This window comes from Mus pahari, chromosome 1, assembly GCF_900095145.1.
Source record: "Mus pahari chromosome 1, PAHARI_EIJ_v1.1, whole genome shotgun sequence".
NCBI classification, from domain to species: Eukaryota; Metazoa; Chordata; class Mammalia; order Rodentia; family Muridae; genus Mus; species Mus pahari.
In genome coordinates, this window is record NC_034590.1 from 39,001,105 (window position 1) to 39,024,990 (window position 23,886).

General features: G+C 48.2%; 1 protein-coding gene and 1 pseudogene across 1 annotated transcript in view; both read left to right on the plus strand.

Annotated features, from left to right (window-relative positions):
* Adamts17 (ADAM metallopeptidase with thrombospondin type 1 motif 17) overlaps positions 1–23,886 on the plus strand; it is a 308,973-nt gene that overhangs the window by 227,379 nt on the left and 57,708 nt on the right. The window contains exons 19-21 of the mRNA XM_029535526.1: positions 8,930–9,087; positions 13,436–13,595; positions 16,402–16,537. Coding sequence (XP_029391386.1) covers positions 8,930–9,087; positions 13,436–13,595; positions 16,402–16,537 — 454 coding nt within the window. The remainder of the gene's footprint in view (positions 1–8,929; positions 9,088–13,435; positions 13,596–16,401; positions 16,538–23,886) is intronic.
* Positions 16,576–21,386, plus strand: LOC110328651 (annotated as a pseudogene).

Genomic DNA, 23,886 nt, shown 5'->3' on the forward strand with positions numbered 1-23,886 from the left:
CCACCCACAAGGGGCCTTTCCCCCTTGATCACTAATTGAGAAAATACTTTACAGCTGGATCTCATGTAGGCATTTCCTCCTCAACTGAAGCTCCTTTCTCTGTGATAACTCCAGCTGTGTCAAGTTGACATAAGACTAGCCAGTACACCTGTACTCCCTATATACCTTCTCCCAGGTATAACCCTGGTGTTATACCTGCATGTTCATTAGAAAATCATATGTGCCCCAAATGAACCAGACAGCACTTTTCGCAGGAAGATCCAAGGTATGTTGTGTGGGGAGAATATAGTTAGAATCATCATTTTTGGATAGGATGGAAAATAAAAATATGGAGAAATCCATGAGACATCGGGGATATGTGTTTCCCATCAATCCCTCCTGCAGAACCCAATGCAGTTAGCACGGGCAGCAGAGACCCGTGGGCCATCCTTCAGTGAGCCCCTGCAGGCTGCCAAGGGCGATGGACATGTTTCTTGGTGAGGAGAGAACAGTGGTCCTCAGCTGAGTGGAGCACAGAACAGCACTGGCCCTAGCCGAGCCCTGGGGACCTCACTTCATAGTGGCTGGCGAGCTGACTTCAAGCATAAACACTTACATAGCTCTAAAGGGTTGCATTGCGTCCTGACTGGTGCTCTTTGCCCTCTGTAGAGGGACAGATTCACTGGAACCCCTCCTAGCTAAAGGAGGTCGTCTGAGTGATTCCAGGCTTGCTGTTAACCTCCCAGCAATGATCAGCCGGGTCCTTGGGCATCAGGAAGTAGGAACACTGCACGGGGCTCCTGAGTATTGTTTCCACAGACTTCAGGAGGAAAACACTCATTTGGGTTTCAAGGGCTGCTCTGTCCTTGGTTCAGTGGGACAGAGATGTTGTCACCTATATCCTTTGGTCAGCCAATCCCATGGTCCTTGTTCAGGTTAAACTAGACATGGCTGATCTCTTCAGGGGTGCCTCTCTCAGCCTCTGCCGTAAGGTGTCCAGGGAGTAGGGGAGAGGCATAATTGCCAGGTGTTCAGGGTGAACCAAAATCATCCACAAAACCTTTTTTATTTGAACTTTCACCACTGACGGAAAAAAAGAAATTGTGTCTTTGACCACGTTCCTACCTGTTTTAGATTACACAAAAGTACCCGTGCCGTTCTTAGAAATGGTCACAAGTTGAGTTAACTCTGCTGACACAGACACAAAACTAATGTCTAGCAGGTGCATGTTAGTCAAGCCCACGGCACCATTACATAGAGCCTAAGATGATGATGATGATGATGGCGCTATTGTAGAGCCTTCAGTAGCAGTGCTGGAGACACTCCCAGGTAGACTGCATACATCTGCCCCTGGAAGAGGCAAGGGTGTCCCAGCACAGCCTACCAAGCTGGACCACCACATAGAACAGTATTTATGAAAGCTGCCTAAAACATGCCTTATACTGCTTGGGGCAACTTTCTCAGAGTGGCAGTCCTCTGCTAATTTCCCAGAGATCCTGCCCCTTTCCACTTACCTGAGAAAATGGGTCAACTTCTGCAGTGTTGACATCAGATGTCTTGCCTCTTCGTGTCACCCGCAAATTTGCCTTCCCCAGCTGATGCTCTAGGAATGAATCCTTCTGCCGGGGAAGCATGCTCCTTTCCCGAGGGCACAGCACTGAGACGCCACAAGAGATCAAAGTCAGATTTTCACCATCACCTCACAAAAATGATGAGCCCAGTCGTCTAAGAGCTGACCCAGCTCTAAGTGCACCATGCCAGTTCTTCCGTAAAGCAGCAAAGGAAGCCCCTGGGCTCCCATGGTGCCCCAGCAGCCATCTTGCCTGACCCATCTCCGCGAGTCTGGGAGGAGTAACGACGCCACCTCCATTTCCGCTCTTCTGCGGAGTATAAGCGTGGCAGAGGATGGGGCCAGAATGAACAAATCCTTGCTAGTTAAGGCCTGGAATATAAAGGAACTCGCCACTGGGACCCACGTGAGGGCTTGCTGTCACAGTTGGCCCTGTCAGCTCTACTGTGGAAGCCACGTACAAAGGAGAGTAGTAGCATCCGCGTTTGTGGTTCCCAGTGAGTGGGCAGCCCAACACTACACCCCAGTCTACCACAGAGCATCACTATGTTGGGTTTGCAGATAGCAAGCAAAAGCCCCACCCCCCGGGGGGGGGGCTTCCTTTCATGCCCAGTTCTGCACTCCACCTGAATCCATTTCAGGCTGGAGCCTCTCAGAACCTCCAGTGGAGTCTAATCAGGACCAGAGGTCGACTGGCGGAGATGACATTTCATTGTGTGCGACTGGCAGTCTGTATCCCAAGAGGATTGGCTTAAATGCCTGAATGACTTGCCCCCCCCCCAGGAGCAGTGCCATGCCTCCGTGGGAGCTTGGAACCAGCTTTGGTCCCCTTATCTTACCCCAAATTCATAACTCAAGCCTCCCAGGCCCTGGCATCCAGACAGGAGCAAGCCCGAAGGTGGTCCACGCTCGCTGGTTATGTCTCTAGAGTCAGCTCCAGCAGGCCGTGTTTCCACTCAGGGCTGGGTGCTTGGAAGTCAACCCAGTTTCATTCTGAATTACTCTCACATTCGCTGGGAGCAGTTCCTGAAGAATTTCACCCCCGCCTACCTTCAGCCCACGTTGGCTGGCTTTCTGCTCAAAACCACCTGGAACAGGAAATGCCTCCAGTTTGTATCCATGGCTAAGAATGGAGCTGGCTAAACTCCTAGTGGAAATAAAAAAAATTAAAAAAAAAAAAAAAGAATCTGACACAGTGCCAGGAATAGAAGTGGGTTGACTGTGGGTCAAGTCTTCCAGTTGACTCCTGATGGGGAAGAACGGAAAAGAACCCGCTGGCCTTCTGCACCCCTCTGAGCCAGCAGAGAACAAGTAGGCAGGGAGGGAGAGCCTGCCCCTGCATGGCCACTGCTGACAAGGAGTGCCCCTTCTTGTTCCATGGAACACCCACTTGCTATCTTCTCTGAGAGTACCTATGAGTCCCAAAATGGTGGGCAAACGTACACCTAGAAAAGGGCCCGAGCTGAAAACGGTTGGCTAGTCAGCAAGTGGCGTTATGCTGTGGGCTATGCAGAGATCTTGTCCTGTCACAGTGGTCAAATTCCTTGTTCCTGTGGCACCCTGGAAAAAAAAAAAAAAAGTCCAACTATTGAAAGCATGTAAACAAAATCCACAAAGTGTGGTTTTTTGTTTTGTTTTGTTTTGTTTTGTTTTGTTTTTTTGATCCTGGTTTAAAACATGCAGCCTCTGGTGCAGGCAGACGCAGTTTGAGAGATCTCCACAAACCAGAACCTCAGACCTTGCAGATGAAATCAAACCACTGGCGGAATCCCGTCCTCTCTGCTGCGAACTGTTGTTGGCCTGTAAATCAAAGCATGTGGGATCATTTTGATGATGTTGCTGAGTCTTCTCTGAGTCCCCAAATCCTAGTGTCGACTGCAGACTGGCTGGTCTTGACATGCTTACAGACTAAGAGGGTTGGATGCCTGAGAGGTGAGCGGACAGCAGCTTCGTTAAGAGTATGGGCATGTCACATACGTCGGCCTCAGGACACACTCGCTCACGGAGGAGCTATCTTCTTCCACAAACCCTGCTTAGACCCACTCGCTGAAGTCAGGAGTCAAGTCAACCTAAGGGGACAAGAGTGATAACCCCATGAAGTCATTGACTTACTAGACTCCACAAGGAAGCTACCTGTTCGCTGTCAGAAATGACCTTAATGTCCCAACACTGACCCAAGACTGACCTCTCATCCTTTAGAAAGGAGTGTCAAATGCTAAATCCTGCTTGTTTGTTTTCTGCATGGAATGTGAGAACTTAGAATTCTTGTGTCTTGCTAGGTGACTCCCACCCAAGTCAGAAACGTTAAAAGCCACGCCCACACCTTGGAGAGCTCTTGCTGCAAATTCTTTCTGAACTGAGAAATCATGACAATTTTATATATATATATATATATATATATATATATATATATATATATATATATATATGCACTACTATCCTGAGGACGCTGCTCAGATGAGCAGAGGGGCTCAGCAGCCAGGCCTCCACCACCATCCTGCCCACTACAGCTGCCGCTTCTACCCTGGCTCCCCTGGGCCAGAACAGCTGATGATAGTAACGGTCCCACAACCCTAAGCATGGCGTTTCTCTTCTCTGAATGCACGTTCTCAGACCTCGCCTCCCAGATGTTGACCTCTGGATGTGGGCCAGGGTAATTTTGAGATCGTAATTTATAAGTCATTTGAAGCATCTTACAAAAGGGGCCAGGGCGGGTACACGCAATGCTGATGAGCGAGAGCCACCTGTGTAGGGGTTGGAGCAAAGCAGGATGGGAAAGGCAGCCTGGGATCATACACTTGGCCAGTTGTATGTCAGGGCTATGGAGCTCCTGTTTCTGAAGAGCTCAGGTGACCCCGAGGAACTCCTAAGAGCAGTGGTCTTCCTTCAGCTGCCCTGCCCTTGCCACGACTAGTGATTTTACAAGCTGGCCTCCTACAGACACAGTGACAACAAATCCAGTCCTTAGTCACTGGGCTTTGGGGCTTCAACTTCAGGTCCTACTGAATTTAGGAGTCTCAAATGATGTGACAGGAAACACTGTCTGCCTCTCTCGAAGGCTCTTTTCCATGTGGTGACAGGACAGATTAGGTTTATGTCTTTGGACAACACCTCAGAAGAAAGGCACTTCTCTCTAAGGTGAAAGACAACCAAAGCCCAGAACCAGACATAGTCCCATATGACGAGAGGGGAAATATACTCTCGAGGGGAGCTCAGGGGACTGGGGGGGAAGGGGACACTCCTTGAAGATGGAGAATCAGGATGAACAGCAAGTATACGAGGCAGCCAAGATGGCCACCTTGCAAGAAAGGCCAAGGCCCTGACCTCGAGACTCCCAGCCCTCGCCTTGAGCTGGGAAGGGAGGCTGGTGAGTGAATGCAGAGTGGGTGGGAGTTTCTGAGGAGAAGAGAGAGCTGCTGCCCAGATTCTATCCTCTGAGTGTGGCACATGGGTTCCAGCAGGGGCCCAGGCATGGCTGTTGGTGGAACCTGGCTTTAAGGAGAAGTTTTCTTCATCTCACTGGTTCCTACTCACCAATGACTACAAGTGTTCCAGGGTCCTCTACCATAGCCACAGTGACAGTCGGCTTCCACCTCCTTTCTGTGACTTCACCCCATTTCCCCAGCCAGACCTGTGGGAAAAGATGGCTGTCACCTTTACTGGCTCCCATGCCTTCCTGCCACAGGAACTCTTCTTGATACCGTGGCCTCCGTGGGTCTCGAGTCAGGGTCCCACCTCCAGGTCTGCCACATGCTCCCAGAAGCAGCTTCCTTTCCCGGGTGCCATAGCTAAATGTATAGTCTTTCTTCCCCCAAAGCATCTCCAGTTGCCTGTCTATCACCACCACTAACACACCCAAGACAGGAATATGTATGCCTCTATCACAGAGCATGTGACAGCCGTGTCCTATCGCTTTGTGGTCTGTTCCTTCTCTAGTTTATGAGTTACCTGAGACCAGAAGCACCCTGTCCTAATGCCCCTGCCAGTAAACACAGAATAGGGGGACACTGGCCAAGGCACCTGCTGTTCCTGGGGCGTCCTCAGTCATGCTTTGTTAGAGGGCTCTGCCTGTCTTTTTTTTTTTGGTCCTGAAACTTCCTACCAGTCCACACTGATTTTCAACCCAAGTATCTTATGAGCATGTGTAGGAAGTGGTGACTTCCCAAGTCTCCAGCGAAGCTGGAAGACAACAGATGCCTCTGTCACACCTCTGTCACCTCCACCTGAGGAGGGTGTGGCAAGTGTGTAGTCTGTTGGGTTCAGGTCTCATTGCTACAGCTTTATAGCTGAGTGTTTCCCGGCAAGTTAGTTAACCTTCCTGTGCTTCCCTGTTTTCATTTGATCTATAGAAAAATAATTCCAAGAGAGTCATTCAGGAGATTAATGGGTGAGAGTGCATGAGGTGGATCTTCTTAAATAGTGATTTGCAAAGGTGCTGTTAGAAGAGAAGAATGGGGGTGGGGGTGTTTGGGGGGGTGTTTGTCATTTCCTATTTAGTAGCCAGAAACTTTCAATTGCCATTGAATGCTTCGAGCAAAATAGATTCTGTTCCAGGTAGTAGAGAATTCTTTTCCCTAGTTCCTCGCTGGAGTCCAGGAATCCTCTAGTTCCTACACACAACCTCCCTGAGACACATGTCACCATGCTGGAGAGCATCCTGCCTCTTCCCCTGGATGGCTGCACAGTTGAAATGCCCCGAGCTCACGTGCCCACTGCATTTGCTGGGACTGTAGCATCTCACAGACCAGGGAGCGGAGAGGCTAGGCCTGACCTATACTCTGCAGTCATCTGTCTGAGCAGACCTCAACTTTAGCTTCTAACCCAGCATGGCTGACAGATTCGGCTTCCAGGGACCCTTTTGAGTCACCAAAACTGATTGTCAATGGGTTGTTTAGTTGCTAGTCTCAGCAGGCAGGAATGGCTAGGACACAGAATGGTCTCTGAATGTTCTGACTGTAAACTGGGGCCCCACAGTGACATGGAGAAACCTGGGCTCCGGTTGTATACCAACAGCGCATAAGGTTTCATTTTGGCTAGCTACCTAAGAGTTTCTGTCTCCTCTGGTCATCTACCACCTACTAAGTCCCAAAGTAGATCCTGTTACTGTTTCTTTATCTGTTTTTAATATTTTTATTTTGTTTTTTTTTTAATTATATGTGCAGGCATATGCACATGGGTGCAAGGACACTTGGAGATCAGAAGTATTGGATCCCTGGAGCTGGAGTTAGAGGCAGTTGTGACCTGCCCAATGTGGGTGCTGGGAATCAAACTTGAGTCCTCTGGAAGAACAGTGCATTCTCTTAACCGTTGAGCCATCTCTCTAGCCCTGTTTTTTCAGTTTGTTTGTTTGTTTGTTTGTTTGTTTTTAATGCAGTGATTTTTCTCTAAACATCAACAATAACAAAAGCAAAGGGCATCGGAACTCTACTGTAGATGGTTCTCCTTAGCAAGAAGGCCAGGGGACCACAGCCTATACTGCAGGAGGCACGAATGCAGGAATACCCAACCCCACACCCCCTCTTTGCACCAGAGCTGTGAGTTTGAGAGTGTGGGGCCTTGATTGCCCAGAGCTCAGGCCTTACCCCACCCTGGCAGCTGCTAAGTGTTGTCACTTCATCTGTGAGTAGCCAGGGTTCTCACGTGTAAGTGAATAACAGAATAACATCACTTCCTAAAGGAACATCAGCTTTCCCAGTGTGGGGGTGTCATATCCTTGGGGGATACTGGAGTTACATTGCCCTTCCAAAGGCCCAGAGAAGTAACAGTAAAACAGATGGTTGCTTACATTTTTCTTCATGGCCAAATAATGCTCCAATTCATGTATGTGCCCCACATTTCCCATATCTCCTCATCTATCAACTGGCACGGAGGCTGACTCGGGCCTTACCTGTTATGAGCAGTGCTATAGGACATCTCCAGGTGTGCTGATTCCTGGGGATATTTACCACAGGTGGGGAAGCCAGATCCTGCACTTGATCTATACTTCTATGAATTTCCCATAACAGCTGAGGAAATGTACAGTCCTACCCACAATGTGCGTGATTTTCTTCTTGTCTTTGTCAATTCATGAGAATGTCCTGACTAAGGTGAGATGGGTCACATTTCCCCAATGACTTGTGATACTGAGGAGTTTGGATTGGAGGGGCTGGTTTGTTTGGGTTTGTTTGTTCGATTGATTGATTTGGTTTTGTTCTTTTTTTTTTTTTTTTAAATATTTGTAAGCCATTTACCTCTCATTTTTAGAGAAGTGTCAAGCTGGGCAGAGTAGTTAAGGCCACCCTAGGCTACAGTGTAAACCTTGTCTCAAGTGGGGGCCAAGCAGGCTGGAGAGATAGTGTAGAGCTTAAGACAATGTACTCCTCTTGTAGAGGACACCAGTTCAATTCCTAGCTCCTACACAGAGGCCCACAACTTAGCTGTAAGTCCATTCCTGGCAATCTGATGCCCTCTTCTGACCTCCGCAGGCACTGCCTACATGTGGTGCACATGAACTGATGCAGGAACATGCACACACATACAAATAAATGGAAATTAAAAGCTAAACAAAGCATTATTTAAGGTGCTGGGGAGATAGCTCAATCGGTACACTGCTTGGCTGGCATGCAGGTAGCTCTAGGTTCGATTCCCCAGCACTGTATAAACCGGGCGCCTGCTGTAACCCCAGCATTAGGGAGGCCGAATCAGGAAGGTCAGGAGTTCAGGGAACCTCAGCTGCTACATACGGGGTTTGGACAGAACTAGGCTAGACATGATAGTGGTCCCTTGGCCATCTTTGGCCTCTCCTTGGCAGCAGCGAGGGTGGAACTGTAGGACACTGTGTGATGTGTAGTAAGCTAGTCACAGAAAGATAAGTCCTGTGTGTTCTCTTTCACATGTAGAGTATAGAATAGTGATTATCAATATGTGTAGAATGCACTCATACTGAACCCCAAATTAGTACAACTAACAGTTGTTATTTTTATTTTAATCTCAAACGAGTATGAGTTTTTCCAAAGCTCCAAGACATATTTAGTAGCCTTGAATATACCAGTGTAAAACTCATTCATCAATCAAGAAGCCATCTACTACCATAGGCTTGGACTGGATCCTGGCATCTCTATCCGAGGGCCTCTCCCCAAGTCCCACTGTGGGAATCAGTAGTGAGACAGGCAGCTGCATTGGAAGATGTGCCATCAGCCCTCACAGCTATTTCTCCTGCGAACCAGGGGAAGTTTGCTCTCCGTGAGCCAGCCTCTGTCATTAGTATCCAGAGAGTACAGTCCTCTCCCTGCAGGTGCCTGCCTGCCCTCACAAAGGCCTCTGACTCAGGCAGGACCCCCAGATTCCCTCCAAGGACAGGCTAGATAGCCTTAATTTTCCAATGATCAATTTCCTTTCTAGCTCTCAAAGATTCCAGTAAGAGATCCATCAACAGCGACTGGAAGATAGAACTCCCTGGAGAGTTCCAGATTGCGGGTACAACTGTCCGCTACGTGAGGAGAGGCTTGTGGGAGAAGTTCTCAGCCAAGGGACCCACCACAGTGCCGCTGCATCTGATGGTAAGTGCTGGCCCTACACCTCTGCCAAAGCTAGTGGCTCAGCTGGGTTATTCGAGTCTTGTTCTCCAGAACCTGGGTGGAAAGAGATGCCTCTGGAAGTTTGCAAGGCTCCCTGCTACAGATGCCCTTTTCTCTCTTTTATTATTTTCATTTCTTTATTTGTGTGTGATGCATTTATATGTTCTGCGTGTGTGGCATATGAGCATGCTCTTAAGAGTATACAAATGTGCATTCTTGTACACATTTGTACACATGTGTGTAGATGCCAGAGCTTCAGCTGCCAATGTCTTTTTTTTTTTTTTTTTTAGTGGCTGTCTATATTTATATTTTGAGACAGGGTCTCCCATTCAACCTGAAGTTCATCAGTCCCCACATAGAGTTCTGGGATTACACCCTCGAGATGCTGTGCCTGGCATGGGTACTGAGGATCCAAACTCAGCTCCTTGTGTTTCTGTAGCACGCACATCACTGATTGAGACATCTCCCCAGCCCTTCACCCACCTCTTGGTATTATTCCTTCCCACCTTGAGGTTCCTCCCCAGAATCTCCTCCTGGCTCCTCACTGGCAGAACACCTATCTTTTTCAACAGAAGATTCTTCCAAGGCGGGAATTGCAGTCACACCAATTGACATCCAGGGAGGGACATCTGGTACCCATTAAACAGATGGACATGACTTAGATAGGATTTCCAATGTGGTTAGAAAACATATGACAAAAAAGTAGCTTGGGAAGGAAAGGGTTTGTAGAGCTCACATACACAGAGTTACAGTCCACTGAGGGGAGCTAAGGCCAGAATGAAGCCAAGTGGGAACCTGGAGGCAGGAACAGAAGCACAGGCCATGGAGGAGTGCTGCTCACTGGCTTGCTCCTCCAGGCTTGCTCAGCCTGCTTCTAGATAGCACCCAGGTTGACCTGCCCTGTGATAGTTCAACCCACATTGGACTGGGCCCTCTCACATCATTCACTAATTAAGGAAATGGCCCACACCCCCCATATTATGGAGGCATTGTCTCACCTGAGGTTCCCTCCTCTGAAGTTGACATAAAACTAGCCAGTACAGCTGCGCTCCAGGGCTGTTTTCACATCAGATAGCAGCATGCCCAGAGCTACCCCATATCTGAGAAGTGCCCTGTAGAAGTGCAGTGTGTAAGCAATGTGTGGTCTGTACTCCACAGATTGGTCAGATTCAGCTTCCAGGCACTGGGGGATCAGGTAAGCGCCGCTGACTCCCTGGGCGGTCTTCAGAAACCTGTACACGGGCTAGGCAGGATGTCAGGGTTATGCGATTTCCTGGGAACTCTGAGGATGCCACTCAGACATGGGCTTGATATCCAAGGCCTCCAGGGAAGTCATGCTATGGTTTCCTTCTCGGGTCTGAGTGGTCTCAAGGCCTATTTAGGACAACACCCCATTGTGGCTAATTTTGTGAAGGTGCTGGAGATTGAACACAGGCCCTGTGCATGCCAGATGGTACTTGTTGATTCCGATCTCCTAAAGAATGGTGTGCATTTGTTATCAAAGCACATATCCAAAGCGCCTGCCAGTCCCAGAAGTTCTCCCCCCACCCACCCCCACCCCCGCTTATGGGTGCCCCTGGAGATGAGCTAACACTCAGAAGATTCTCTGGCCGCCACCTCCTGTGGGTGTTGAGTGCGGCCTGATGAGGGTGCTGACCCCGTTGTAGTTTCTGCTGAGCTAGAAGTCAGCCAGCTCCTATGTGTGCCATAAACCTTCTGGGGAATCTGCCAGCCATTCCGAGGTAGATCATTTCTACAAGTAGGATCTCTGGGACCCAGGGACCTGTCCCAGAGCCGTTTCTCCAGGATGAGACAGGCTCCCAGTCAAAGCCTTTGAAACAACCCCCCACAACTATTCTGAGTTCAAAGCAAATATTCAGAGGGGCACAGAGAAGGGGCTAGAGACCAAATGAGGCTCATGCAGGAGCATCCGCTGTGAGAACAGGAGTTTGCCTTCTTTAACCAGCACTGAAGTGTGCCTAGGACCCCTCTTCATCAAAAGCTCTTATAACCAGATGTGCCTTTAGCTCAGTGAAGTGTATACACAGCCTAGAGCTGTTCTGACTAAAACAGAAGTCAGAGAAAACCTCTCACAACCAGCTGGATTTTCAGCCCTAATTTAATATTTAATGGCTTTTTCTCTTGAAATGTGCTCTTTATTCCATATCTCTTCAAGGCTCCTTCCCTCTGTGTAACAGGCTACGGTTCCCCCACCCTGGAGTGTGTATATTATGTTCACACTCAGGGGCACCCACCGAGTCCTAGAGATTAGCATTTGAAACCAACTAGACACATGTGTGCCCTAATCATACACGGCTACAAAATTGGTTTCACGTGGAGCCTCATTTTGCTGGTCTCATGCCCACACTGAGATAATAGCGAGCTCTTGTAAAGACTAGTTTAGAGCTCTTAGTTTTGGTGGCTTGGGGGTGTGTATTTGTTTTGTCATTTAGGTTTTTAGCAGGAAGCATTCTTCCAAGTGCACCACTGCAGGTGTATTGGCTAGGGAAGTATGGACTGGGTCTACTTCTAGAGCCCATACCTCCCTCACCATCCTACAATTCGGCCTTGGAGACCCAGGAAGCCTGGGGACAATGACCTCCTGTCATCTGACACTCTATCCTGGTCTGCCTCCGTGGGCTGTGAACTCTGTCTCTAGTTCCTGTCGGCTCCTTCTCCCAGATGTCTGTGGCTGCAAATGCACTCCTAGCTGCTTAGTCTCAGGGACACTCGCTGGTCCACAGCCAGGTCTGTCTCCCACAGAGAAGCCTGCTTTGCCTCCCACGTCTATGTTATGTATAAAGCCAGTGGAGCGCCTGGTGGTTTTACAAGGCTTGGCCATGATTTCCCCCAGGCAAAGCACAGACCCCTTCCATTCTGAACCCTCAGTGGGATTGCAGATGCATGGTCCCCAAGCCATCGCGTGGCTCTCACAAGCGAGACTTCAATACATCTCTGCATCTATGTCTACCCTTGGTGTCAGCCATGAGCCAGGCCCCTGCTTTCCAACAGACACGGGCACCATCCAGGCTTCATGGCAGTACCAAGATGCAGATATCCCCAAAACAGGTCCCCCCCCCAGACCCCTCTGATTCCTTCCTCTTGAATATACTTACTGCAATATGGCAGTGATGGGTGATGGGAGACACCATCTGGAGGGCAGAGCTTGTCTTTCTTGGTGTTTCCATTACTGTGAAAAGCATCAGGAGCTGGAGAGATGGCTCAGTGGTTAAGAGCACCGACTGCTTTTCCATAGGTCCTGAGTTCAATTCCCAGCAACTACAGGGTGGCTCACAACCATCTGTAACAGGATCCAGTGCCCTCTTCTGGTGTGTCTGAAGAGAGTGACAGTGTACTCATAGACATAAAAATTATTAAAATAAATTTAAAGAAAGAAAAAGAAAGCATCATGACTGCCAGGCAGTGGTGGCTCACGCCTTTAATCCCAGTTTGGGGAGCAGAGGCAGGCAGATCTCTGAGTTTGAGGCCAGCCTGGTCTACAAAGTGAGCTCCAGGACAGCCAGGGCTACACAGAGAAACCCTGTCTTGGGAGAGGAGGAGAAAGAGAGGGGTGGGGGCGGGGTGGGAGAGGTACCATGAGCAAAAGCAGCTTGGAAGAAATGTTTATTTCATCTTGCACTTCCATATCTGTCTCTGAGGAAGCTCAAGCAAGTCAGGAACCAGGACACAGGACGTGAAGCAGAAGCCATGGAGGAACACTGCTTACTGGTTACTAGCTTGCCCCTCGTGCCTTGCACAACCTATCTTCTTATAGTCCAAAGAGAAGGCCCTCCCAGAACAGTTGTCAATCAAGAAAGCGCTGCCACAGGCCTGCTGATAGGCCGATCGGCTGTGGGCATTTTTCTCTCTTGAGGTTTCCTCTGTAGCCAGTGCAGGGCTCAGGCTTAGAGATATAGTTTAGCACCACTCTCAGATCTCTTTCTAGGAAGAAGCACTAGGTGTGTTTTTCTCATCTGTAAGCTCAGCCTTGTTAATGGGAATTAGAACCCTGCTGATTGATGCAGAAAAATGCTGCAAACAGCCATGCAATCCGTCATCCCTAGATCCCTCATGTAAACCAGTCCTCTGTGGGATAGGAAAGAAAGAGTGAAGCTCACCAATGATGGCGTGCTCACCCCAGACACCCACCAAGTCCCCAAGGAACCTGAGGCTGAGATAAAGGGACAGCCCTAGCTTTAACCCGCCTTGACCTTCAGAAGAGAGCAAGCTGGTAGAGGAGTAGCCACAGGCAGCTCGGAGACCGCATTCAGCCATCTGTGGTCGCTCCCTCCATCTCAGCAAGGCCTTCCTTCCTTTCCCATGGCTCCAGGTGCTGTTGTTTCATGACCAGAATTACGGGATTCATTACGAGTACACCATACCTGTAAACCAGAGCTCAGAAAACCAGAGTGAGCCCGCCAAGCCCCAGGATGCTCTGTTCCTCTGGACCCACAGCGGCTGGGAAGGGTGCAGTGTGCAGTGTGGAGGAGGTAAGGTGGGGGTGGGGGAGGCGAGGGTGCAGCTTGGCTGAAGAGAGCCTGAGTTCAGGGCCCTCTGCCACCAGTCCACCCAGCAAGGAAATAGAGAATTTGTGCTTCCATAGGGACTTAAGCCCTGAAGATCCCAGCAGAGCACATGGCCAAGCCATCCCAGCTCCCACGGGTGTGTTAGCAGGCCCACTTCGTTCCTTGGCCTAGGGTAGAGATTTGCCAATTATGTGACTATATGGTAGTTATGAAAAATGCTCCGGGGAATAATTGAAATAGACTTCCGGCTTGGTGGAATGGCAGCAGATGAAGGCCTCACCCATACCCATGTACCCTGTCATCTGTGCCTCAGCCACTGTCTCCAGGGTGCAAAGAGAAGCAAGAGTCCCCTGGACCAAGCAGAGCACTCTATGTTGCCCCCTCTTCCTCACCTCTAAATGTGATGTCTGCCCCCCCACTCCCACTACGGAGACTGCAGGCGAGCCAAAGAGACTGCCATGCTACAAGGACCTACCTCATCAACAGTGCTGTGTCTGCTAGTAGGGCATTAAGGAGGAGCATTAGGAAGCCGCTCCTGTAAAGAATTCCCCACTCAGGCCAGCAACTACCATGCAAGTCAGTGGGTCACGAAAACAGACGCCAAACTAGGAGAAGGCTTACGGGGGAAGGAGGGTTTCAGCAAGTGTTGAAAATAAAAGAGGGAACCAGATAGGAATGACCAAGCTTCAACATAGATACAGATGAACGTGTCAAAGAACAAAAGAAAGAAATGGGGTTTAACAAGGAGCAGCAGGAAACGGTGTTCAAGGGGTTCAGGAAAGAGGCTGCTGACGTGGTCGGCTCATGGTATGGGAGGGAGAAAATGCCCAGAGGCATCTGGGAGAGTCCAGAGCAGAGAGAGAAAGAAGTGAACTGAACATGGCCAGCAGACTGGGCATGGCCAGGGCTGGGGAAGTAGGGAAATGGGAAAAATGGTGGAGATAGTTCGGGGGAGGGGAAGGAAAAGAAAGAGAGAGGGGGAGGGGGAGAGAGAGGGAGGGGGAGAGGGGGGAGAAGGAGAGGGAGAGGGAGGGGAGAATACCAAGAGAATAAGAGAAAATCTCTTACTATACCTCTGGGTCACTGGCATTTGCCACCCCAGTAAGGCACTCAGAAAGGTCATGAGAGATGACACAATGGATACTGGGTAAGACAGAGTTGGGGCAGGGGATTGACTGTGACTCTGGATGTCTACCAGCGAGTGGGCAGCAAGCTAGGACCCAGCTGCAGCCCCACCTGTGCCTGCTCTTGAGTGGCTTGACTGCTAAGTCGATATGGTCAAGTGTGCAGCTCGTACAGCATTGTGTAACACTTAGGGGCTCATCCCGTTGTTCATGGAGAGATCTCAGCCACGATCTAGCCAAGCTCTTCAGTGTCTTCCTATGCATCTCAGCTAACCGCACACACTCAACCTTCTACATGTTTTTCCTCTGCAAACTAACAATTGCAATTGACACAGCTTCAAGGTAGTACCAACAGCCCTACCAGACAGAGTCTGCCTTTTCCAGGAGATCTCTTGTCCTGGGGCCTTTAGCTGCCCCTGGGCTGATGGTCTCCCCACACACACACACTTCAGAGGCCCATGCCTGCATCTCTTAACTGCAGCCAGACATCCCTTTGTCTACCCACTGTGGGCAAACCCAGCCCAGGGGAGGCATAGCAGGCTGTACTCCACTAGGAGCTCTGAACGGCCACAGCCCCTGCTGCCTCTGTGCAGTCCCTTTGTGGTACCAGTGACTCCCAGCCCCCCTGCAGTAGTCATTGCAGAAAACTATGTTCAATAGTTCTTTGCTTCCATCTGTATACATGACTACATTCATAGGCCTAGGACAGACAGTGTGGCTAAAGACTCCCCAATGTTTTAGCCATCCCTACATGACAAATTCCTCAGACAACAGATCCTACGAAGAATCCTGGGCCTATGTAGTTGAACTTGACTCCATGTTCATCTTTTATGGCCATTCTCCTGAAGCCAGTGACTCCAATACAGTAAGTAGCATGAAATGCCAGCACAGATGCATCGAAAGCCAAAAAGAGGTGGAGCAAATTGACCCAAGGCGGGGGGGGGGGACTAAGATAGAGATGCAAGGGAGCCAACTATTGATACTGTGGTCAAGTGACACTTAGTGACAAGGCCAAGAGGCACCCAGACAGCTGGTTCCAGAGGCCACCCTCCTAACTGCCATCACCGTCCTAATTGACATCGCTTGGCCTCCCTGATGGAGTCATAGCCATGGGATTGAGAGCCCAGAGGAAATGCTCAAAGAAAAGTCAATGAATCTACCAAGCTGCCTAATACCTCATGGCACGAAGGCATTAGCACCACTGGGCAAAGTGAACAAGTGACCTGCGCCAGTGTCATGTGTGTCTGTCACACCAGCCACCTTGCTCCTCTCAAGAAGCAAGCCTGTAAGAGCAAGCAGTAACTGACCATACTCTCGGTGAAGGCTGATATACGTTATGTGATTAATTGGGACCAGATCTCCATAGACTTCAAATCTCAAACATGAAAGACTCGAACCAAAGTGTTGGCCTCAGCAACTCCTAAACTGTCCAAGGACAGAACTGACCTGAGGTCCTGCTGCTTTCTCAGACTGTGGGACCTGGTTCGCACTACTCTGCTATGACTTAAGCACCTTATCCCTCTTTGACAAATGTGATCTGGCTCACTTAGTGATAGATAAGTGTACCCATACACCCCTCTGTAAATATAAATGGCTTCTGGGTTTGTGCAGCCATAACATATCATCTCCCATGGTTTGACTTCCAGGAGAACGCAGGACTATTGTATCGTGCACACGGATTGTTAACAAGACCACAACCCTGGTGAATGACAGTGACTGCCCCCAAGCAAGTCGCCCCGAGCCCCAGGTCCGACGGTGTAACTCTCACCCATGCCAGTCCCGGTAAGTCCTATATTCTGTGGCTTGGACCCACCAGAATGATGGGTAGCAACAGCTCAGGTGAGGGGATAGCGATACACAGGTAATACCACAGAGCCAGCCTAGGCCACATTCTACCTGTGCCAGTGGTCGGTTTTGTTTTGTTTTTGTTTGTTTGTTTTTTTTGCTTGCTTGCTCAAATAGTCATGTTGTTTGACAGTGGAGTTACATTCCGAGAAGTACCTATCTGGACAATGTAATGTTTACTGCACAAGTAGGCTAACTGCAGATATGTTATACTTCATTGTTCCCTAGAACATGAACAAAATAGTAAATTACTTTAAGCATTAAAAAAAAAAAAACCCAATCATATAATCAGTAGACCCAAGATGGGTAGGTTGGTGCTATTCTAACAAAGACTTCTGTAGAGTGGACAATTCTCTTAAACAGGAGCATATTCTAAAATGACCATAACAACCACAGCATAGTGAAGACATGAACCAGTAAGCTATTATCACTAATTCCTGTTTTCAGGAGCATGTAATGTACTGCAATGGGGCCAGGGCAATGGCTCGGTGGGTAGAGTGCAATCCTCAGGGCCTGAGTCTGGGTCATTAGCAGTCATACAAAGGTGAGAACGTCTGTGTATGTGTAACCCTAGAGCTAGAGGGTTGGATGTGTAGAGAAAGGCAGATACCCAAAGCTGGCTGGACCCAGTCTAGCCAGTTAGTAAACTCTAGGTTTACCTAGACACATTGTTTCAAAATAAAATACAATGAAGCGATAGAGGGAGATACCCAACATTGACCTCTGACCTCCAGGTGAGCACACATGGGCAAGTACACCACAGGTATATCTGCACACACATATCCCACTCCTCTCAACTAATAATAACATGACAGCACAGTAGGTTTGTTTCTGTGAGCAATGGTACAAATGTGGTGCATGGCACTGTGACGTGGTGGAGGCGATGGAAAATTTTCAGCCCCACTGTAATCTTAAGGCATCATTTCTGCATGCAAGGTTTGTAACTAACTGAAGCACCATAAGATGGAACTGTCCTGAACTTGGCTAAGCCAGAACACTAATAGAAGGCAGGAGGGCAGCCTCCAGGTCATGACTGACAACATCTCACAGAGAAAAGGTTGCCATGGGCACACACTTTCGACTGGTTCCCCTTAATCACTTGCCATGGAGGAAAAGGACATAGTGTTAGAATTTTAGTGTCTGAAGTGTCACTAATTACCACAGAGGCTAATGACTATGCTCGATCTGTTTCCCTGTCCATTTGTTGCTTGGAAGCCATCTGAACTTCTCTCCCATGTGCCCTGGTGTAAAGTCTGGAAGTCGCAGCTGGGATGAAATGTGCAAAGTCTGTTCACCAGTTCCACGGTTTTCTTTCTAGTAGCTTCAGTGGAACAGAACATGGTACTGCTCACTCGGTGACTGATGCAGCGTGTGATATTACCCCACTGCCTCCCTTTTTGCCCTGAGTTGAACAAATAGTTTTCACTTCATCACCCTGCCCATCATGTTAGCAAGGCACATGTACCTTTGCTAACTAGACTTTGATTTTGATGTGGAGTCTTTTCGGTCTGTAAAGCTCTGTGCGTACCACTTGCCTGATTCAGGAGCCTTACAAAGTTTTTGTCTTTTGTACCAACCTCCTTTGCTTAGTAAAAATGGTTTGATTTGGTTTGTATTTGGATTTTTATTAAATGTGTGTGTTCACACATGTGGGTGTGGGAACACATGCACGTGTGTGTGGGTGTGTACACATACTCCGTGGCACATGTATGGAGGTCAAAGGACAACTTTCAGGAATTAATATCTTTTCAGCTCCTGGGCCCAGGGTGACTAACTAGGCTTGTCAGGTTTGGCACAGGCACCCTTACCCGCTGAGCCATAGTCACTTTGTTCGTTACAGCTTTTTTGTTAAGCTCTTAGTGTGTGCTTATGCAAGCAAGTAACATTCCTTCTGTTGCTTTTGTGTGCTCCTTCAAAATTAAGATTGAAAGCCTGTTTTCATGCTAAAGGCTTTAAAGGAGGACTCATTCGGAAAGTCTGCACGGTGGATAGTTTCAAATGTCAACTTACCCCCATCCTAGAATCACTAAGAAAAGGTCTTCCATTGCAAAATGACTTAGGGTAGGTTGTCCGGAGGGCATATCTTTGTGGGGTGAGAATTGTCTTAATGGAGCTAGGAGTATCCATCCTGAATGTGGGCAGTCCCATTTCATGGACTGGATCCTGAACTTTACAAGAGTCCAAAAACAAACAAACAAACAAACACAGGCAAGGTCAAGCAGCTTGGGTGTATTCATTCTTGCTGCACTTGATTGTGGTGTGTGTTGACTAGCTACTTGAAGTCTTAGTGTCTTAGTTAGGTCTTTACTGCTGTGAACAGACACCATGACCAAGGCAACTCTTATAAAAGACAACCTTTAATTGGGGCTGATTTACAGGCTCAGAGGTTTAGTCCATTATTATCAAGGTTGGAACATGGCAGCATCCAGGCAGGCATGGTGCAGGAGAGGCTGAGAATTTTATGTCTTCATCTGAAGGCTGCTAGCAGAATACTGGCTCCCAACAGCCAGGATGCTAGGACGACACATCCTGTGATGTTACCCCTCTGACACCCTTTCTGCCCTGAGTTGAGCCCACAGTGACACACCTACTCCAACAAGGCCACACCTTCTAATAATGCCACTCCCTGTGCCATGCATATACAAACCATCATACTTAGGGACCCGGAATTGTGAACTAAGTAAGTCCTTCCAGTTGTATATTTTGAGGATTGCCGACCATACTTTAAGCCCATCTGTCCCTCATTCAGTTACAGGGCCAAAGAAGGAAGATTTGGCAACCTTAAAAACTTAATTATCAGGGCAGGCAGTAGTGGCACACGCCTTTAATCTCAGCACTAGGGAAGCAGAGGCAGGCAGATCTCTGAGTTAAAAGCTAGCCTGGTCTACAGAGTAAGTTCCAGGACAGCCAGGGCTGCACAGAGAAAGCCTGGCTCAGAAAAACAAAACACAATTAACTCAGTGATCAAACAGGCATCAGTCATTCTACCTGAAACCAAGAGCATCCTACTCCATGGACGAATATGCAGAAAATGGAGTAAGGAGCCCATTCAGGACACAGAGAGGTCAGGATAGGCTCAAGAGTAAAAAACCTTCAAGAATCAAGAATCGGGAACAAATATGGAGAGAAGGTGTTGAGCAGGAAAGACCACCCAGAGACTATCCCACCTGGGGATTCATCCCATATACTGTTACCAAACCCAGACACTATTGTAGATGCCAAGAAGTACATGCTGAAAGGAGCCTAATACAGCTGTCTCCTGAGAGACCTTGCCAGAACCTGACAAATACAGATGCTGATGCTCAAAGCCAACCATTGGACTGAGTGCAGGGTCCCCAATGGAGGAGTGAGGAGAAGGACTGAAGGAGTTGAAGGGGTTTGCAACCCCTTAGGAAGAACAATAATATCAACCAACCATGCACCCCAGAGTTCCCAGGGACTAAGCCATCAACCAAGGAGTACACATGGCTCCAGCTGCATATGTAGCAGAGGATGGCCTTGTCAGGCATCAGTGGGAGGAGAGGTCCTTGATCCTATGAAGGATTGATAGATGCACCAGTGTAGGGGAATCGAGGGTGAGGAGGTGGGAGTGGGTGGGTGGGTGGTGGAGGAACACCCTCATAGAAGCAGGAGGAGGGAGGATGTGATAGGGTATTTCTGGGAGAGAGGGAAACTGGGAAAGGGGATAACATTTGAAATATAAATAAGGAAAATATCCAATAAAAATGATATTAAAAAAAAGATCAAAAATCAGTTTGATCGATAGCAGGAACAGAGGGCAGATCCCAGAGAGCCCTGAGAGCCCCACTGCCTCCGCTGGCCCCAGTCACCATCACTGCAACCTTGAGCAGCAAGGCAGAGACCCAGCAGCTGCCCACTCCCCAACCCACCCCCCAGCCGCAGCCTTCAGCACTGCCAACACCAAGCCCGGCTCCATAGGCAGTTGCTCAGGTAGTGGCAGCCCGGGGGGCCTCACATCAGCAGTACCCGCCGCCGCCTGAAACAAGATCATCGCAAAAAAGATTTTGTAAACAGTAAACAGTAAAGTGGTCCAATGTAAGGAACATTTCATCAACAGGAATGACACCAAGGAAGACGTATTTGTACACCAGACTGCCATAAAGAATAACCCCAGGAAGTACCTTCGCTGTATAGGAGATGGAGAGACTGTGGAGTTTGATGTTGAAGGAGAAAGGGGTGCGGAGGCAGCAAATGTTACAGGCCCTGGTAGAGTTCCAGTTCAAGGCAGTAAATACACAGCAGACCGTAACCATTATAGGCGCTATCCGTGTCGTAGGGATCCTCCACGCAATTACCAGCAAAATTACCAGAATAGTGAGAGTGGGGAAAAGGACGAGGGATCGGAAAGCACTTCCGAAGGCCAAGCCAAACAACGCCGGCCCTACCGCATGCAGGCGAAGGTCCCACCTTACTACATGCGGAGACCACAGTATTCCAAGCCCCCTGAAAGGAGAAATGATGGGGCGTGCCGACTGACAACCAGGATGCAGGAGCGAGACAGAATATGTATGGGGTCACAGACCACGATTCCGCAGGGGCCCTCCTCGCCGAAGACAGCCTAGAGAGGACGGCAATGAAGAGGACAAAGAGAATCCAGGGGATGAGACCCAAGGTCAGCAGCCAACCTAGTGTCAGTTATCTCAGCGTCTTCAATTACGGACAGACGCCCAGAGAGCCCTAAACCACAAGGTGGCAAAGGCACAAAAGCAGCAGATCCACCAGCTGAGAATTTGCTCCCGAAGCTGAGCAGGGCAGAGCTGAGTAAATGCCAGCTTACCATCTCTACCATCATCCGGTTTGGTTATCCAGCAAGAAGAAGTGAATATGAAGTTCCAGCAATAAGAAGTGAACAAAGGTTGGAGCTGAAGACCTTAAGTGCTTGCTTTTTACCTGCTGACCAGATTACATTAGAACTATCTGCATTATCTATGCAGGATGGCACTTTTATTATTTTTACCTAAAGATGTCTCTTTTTGGTAATGACAAACGTGTTTTAAATTGTTTCATATCTGGTCAAGTTGAGATTTTTAAGAACTTCAGCTTTAATTTGTAATAAAGTTTACAATTTGATTTTCTTTCAAAAAAGTCAACGAACTGCAAACACCTGTTAATAAAGGTCTTTAATAATAATAGCAATAATAATAATAGCATCAAGAATCATGTTTCCCAATCAATGTTTGCAAGTTACTTTAATGTCTAATTTTTTAAATTATGTGCAAAAAACAAAAACATTTACTTAGTCTGCAGCCCCTCCCCCACAGCAGGCCCATGGCATGTCTGTGGAGCACTAGGGATTTAAAGGCTGCCAGTCAACAGGGTTCCCATTGTATAATGATGGAGTGACAGATAACAGAGAACTCTGGAGAAAACACAAAAAGCAACTGTTTGAAAGCTAGACTACAGACAGAAATGGGAGCAGAGGCTGTGCATAGGAGACCAGAGGGGCAACATGTTAAATTTCCAACTGTGACAGTTTGTCACTACATGGACACTGCTTTAGTTCACTGTGATGGCTGTGACAGCGCATCCAACAGGAACATTTGTAAGGAGGACTCACAGTTGCTAAGGAGGACTCACAGTTGCTGTGGCTCATGGTCTCAGAGGGCTTGCGAGCTCTGTAGCTCATGTAGGAAGTATGGCATTACAGCTCAGCTCATGTTAGCAGCTGACATCTGTGGTGGCGCTGTCTGTGTGACTACAGAGCAGGTAGCCATGAGAATGCTGGTAGCAGGGTCTAGGCCATGGCCTTCAAAGACTCACTTTTAGTAGCCAAGCTCTACCTCCTAAAGGTTCCATAGCCTCCCCTTGGGAGCAAGCATTCAAAACAAGAAAGTAAGAGGAGCTACTCAGATTCAGACCATAACAGAGGCCCAGCTAGAAGAATGGCAGGCTGCTGCTGAGCTCCCACAGATACTCAGACTGATCATGGCAACTGGAAATTAAGGAGGTTAAAATACACACACACACACACACACACACAGAGAGAGAGAGAGAGAGAGAGAGAGAGAGAGAGAGAGAGAGAGAGAGAGAACAGACTTCCTCAGGTAGTGCTAAAGGCACCTCAACCTGTGCTTAGAGTATTATCAGAGTCATGTGTGCTGCCTGCTAAGCTGGAAGTCCAGGACTATAGCATGTTACTTTAGAGACATGCCGCTCAGTGTGATAGCCAGTAGCAGGTCCAAGGTGAAATTTGCTGGGCATATAAAATATGTGAACATAAAATGGCAGATTTCAAAGGAAGATTACGAATTGAAATTTGAGATTATAAATATCAATGGCTTAAGATTGCAAAGATTTTAAGATAATTTAATAATTTAAGATGGGTTTTTGTTGACTGTAGTCATCCAAAATAATTGTTATTTTAAGTACATTGGGGGAAAGCATGCACATTTTGTTATTATTTTGTAAATAGTCGTTTATTGTTAGGCAGAGCACATATGTCACTATGCATGCGTGGAGGTAAGGGAAACAACTCTGGGGAGTTGGTTCTCCCTCTCCTTCCACTCTGGGTTCCAGGAATGGAACTTGGACTGTCAGGTGTGGGTGGCAAGCCTATTTTGTTGCTGGGGCATTTCACTGACCCTGATGTGTTTGTTCTGTTTTGCTTTTTATAGTGTGCGGATGTTTGTTGTGTAGTTGTTAGGGACCAAGCCTATGCCTGTTCAGTTCTGTACCCCTGAACTCTAGCTCCCATCCTACAGTATGCTGTTAAAATGGAATATCCATCTATTTCTTTTCACTCTTCCCATGACTGCTGGAAAATGCAGATGACATGTGTGGCTCCTTTGTATTGAACAGCACTGATGCAGATCAGTGAATGGATCATCGATAATGTTCAGGACACAACTGGAAATTAGTAATCATGCAGAGACACGGGTTCAGACCAGACTCAAGACAGGAGAAAAGATTGACTCAAAAGAAAAAGGTCTTTTTTTTTTATTCTTTAGCTAACATTTTCCACATTCTCACAAGGGAACATGCGTGGACGCTTGTTTTAGTAACTCTATCCCTCTCGACTAAGTTTTTAATATAGTATTTTTATTGATTTTTTTTCAAGAACTTCATACATGTACACTATGTAGTTTGATAATTTTCATTTCTACTCCTCTACCATCTCCTTCCAGAGCTACCCCTACCTCCTCCTCTCTTCTCCTCTTTCTCCCCTTCCCTCCTCTCCCTCCCCTCTTCCCTCCTCTTCCTCCTCTTGTTCTTGCTCCTCTTCTCGTCTTCTTCCCCTCTTCTTCCTTCTCCTCATCCTCCTCCTC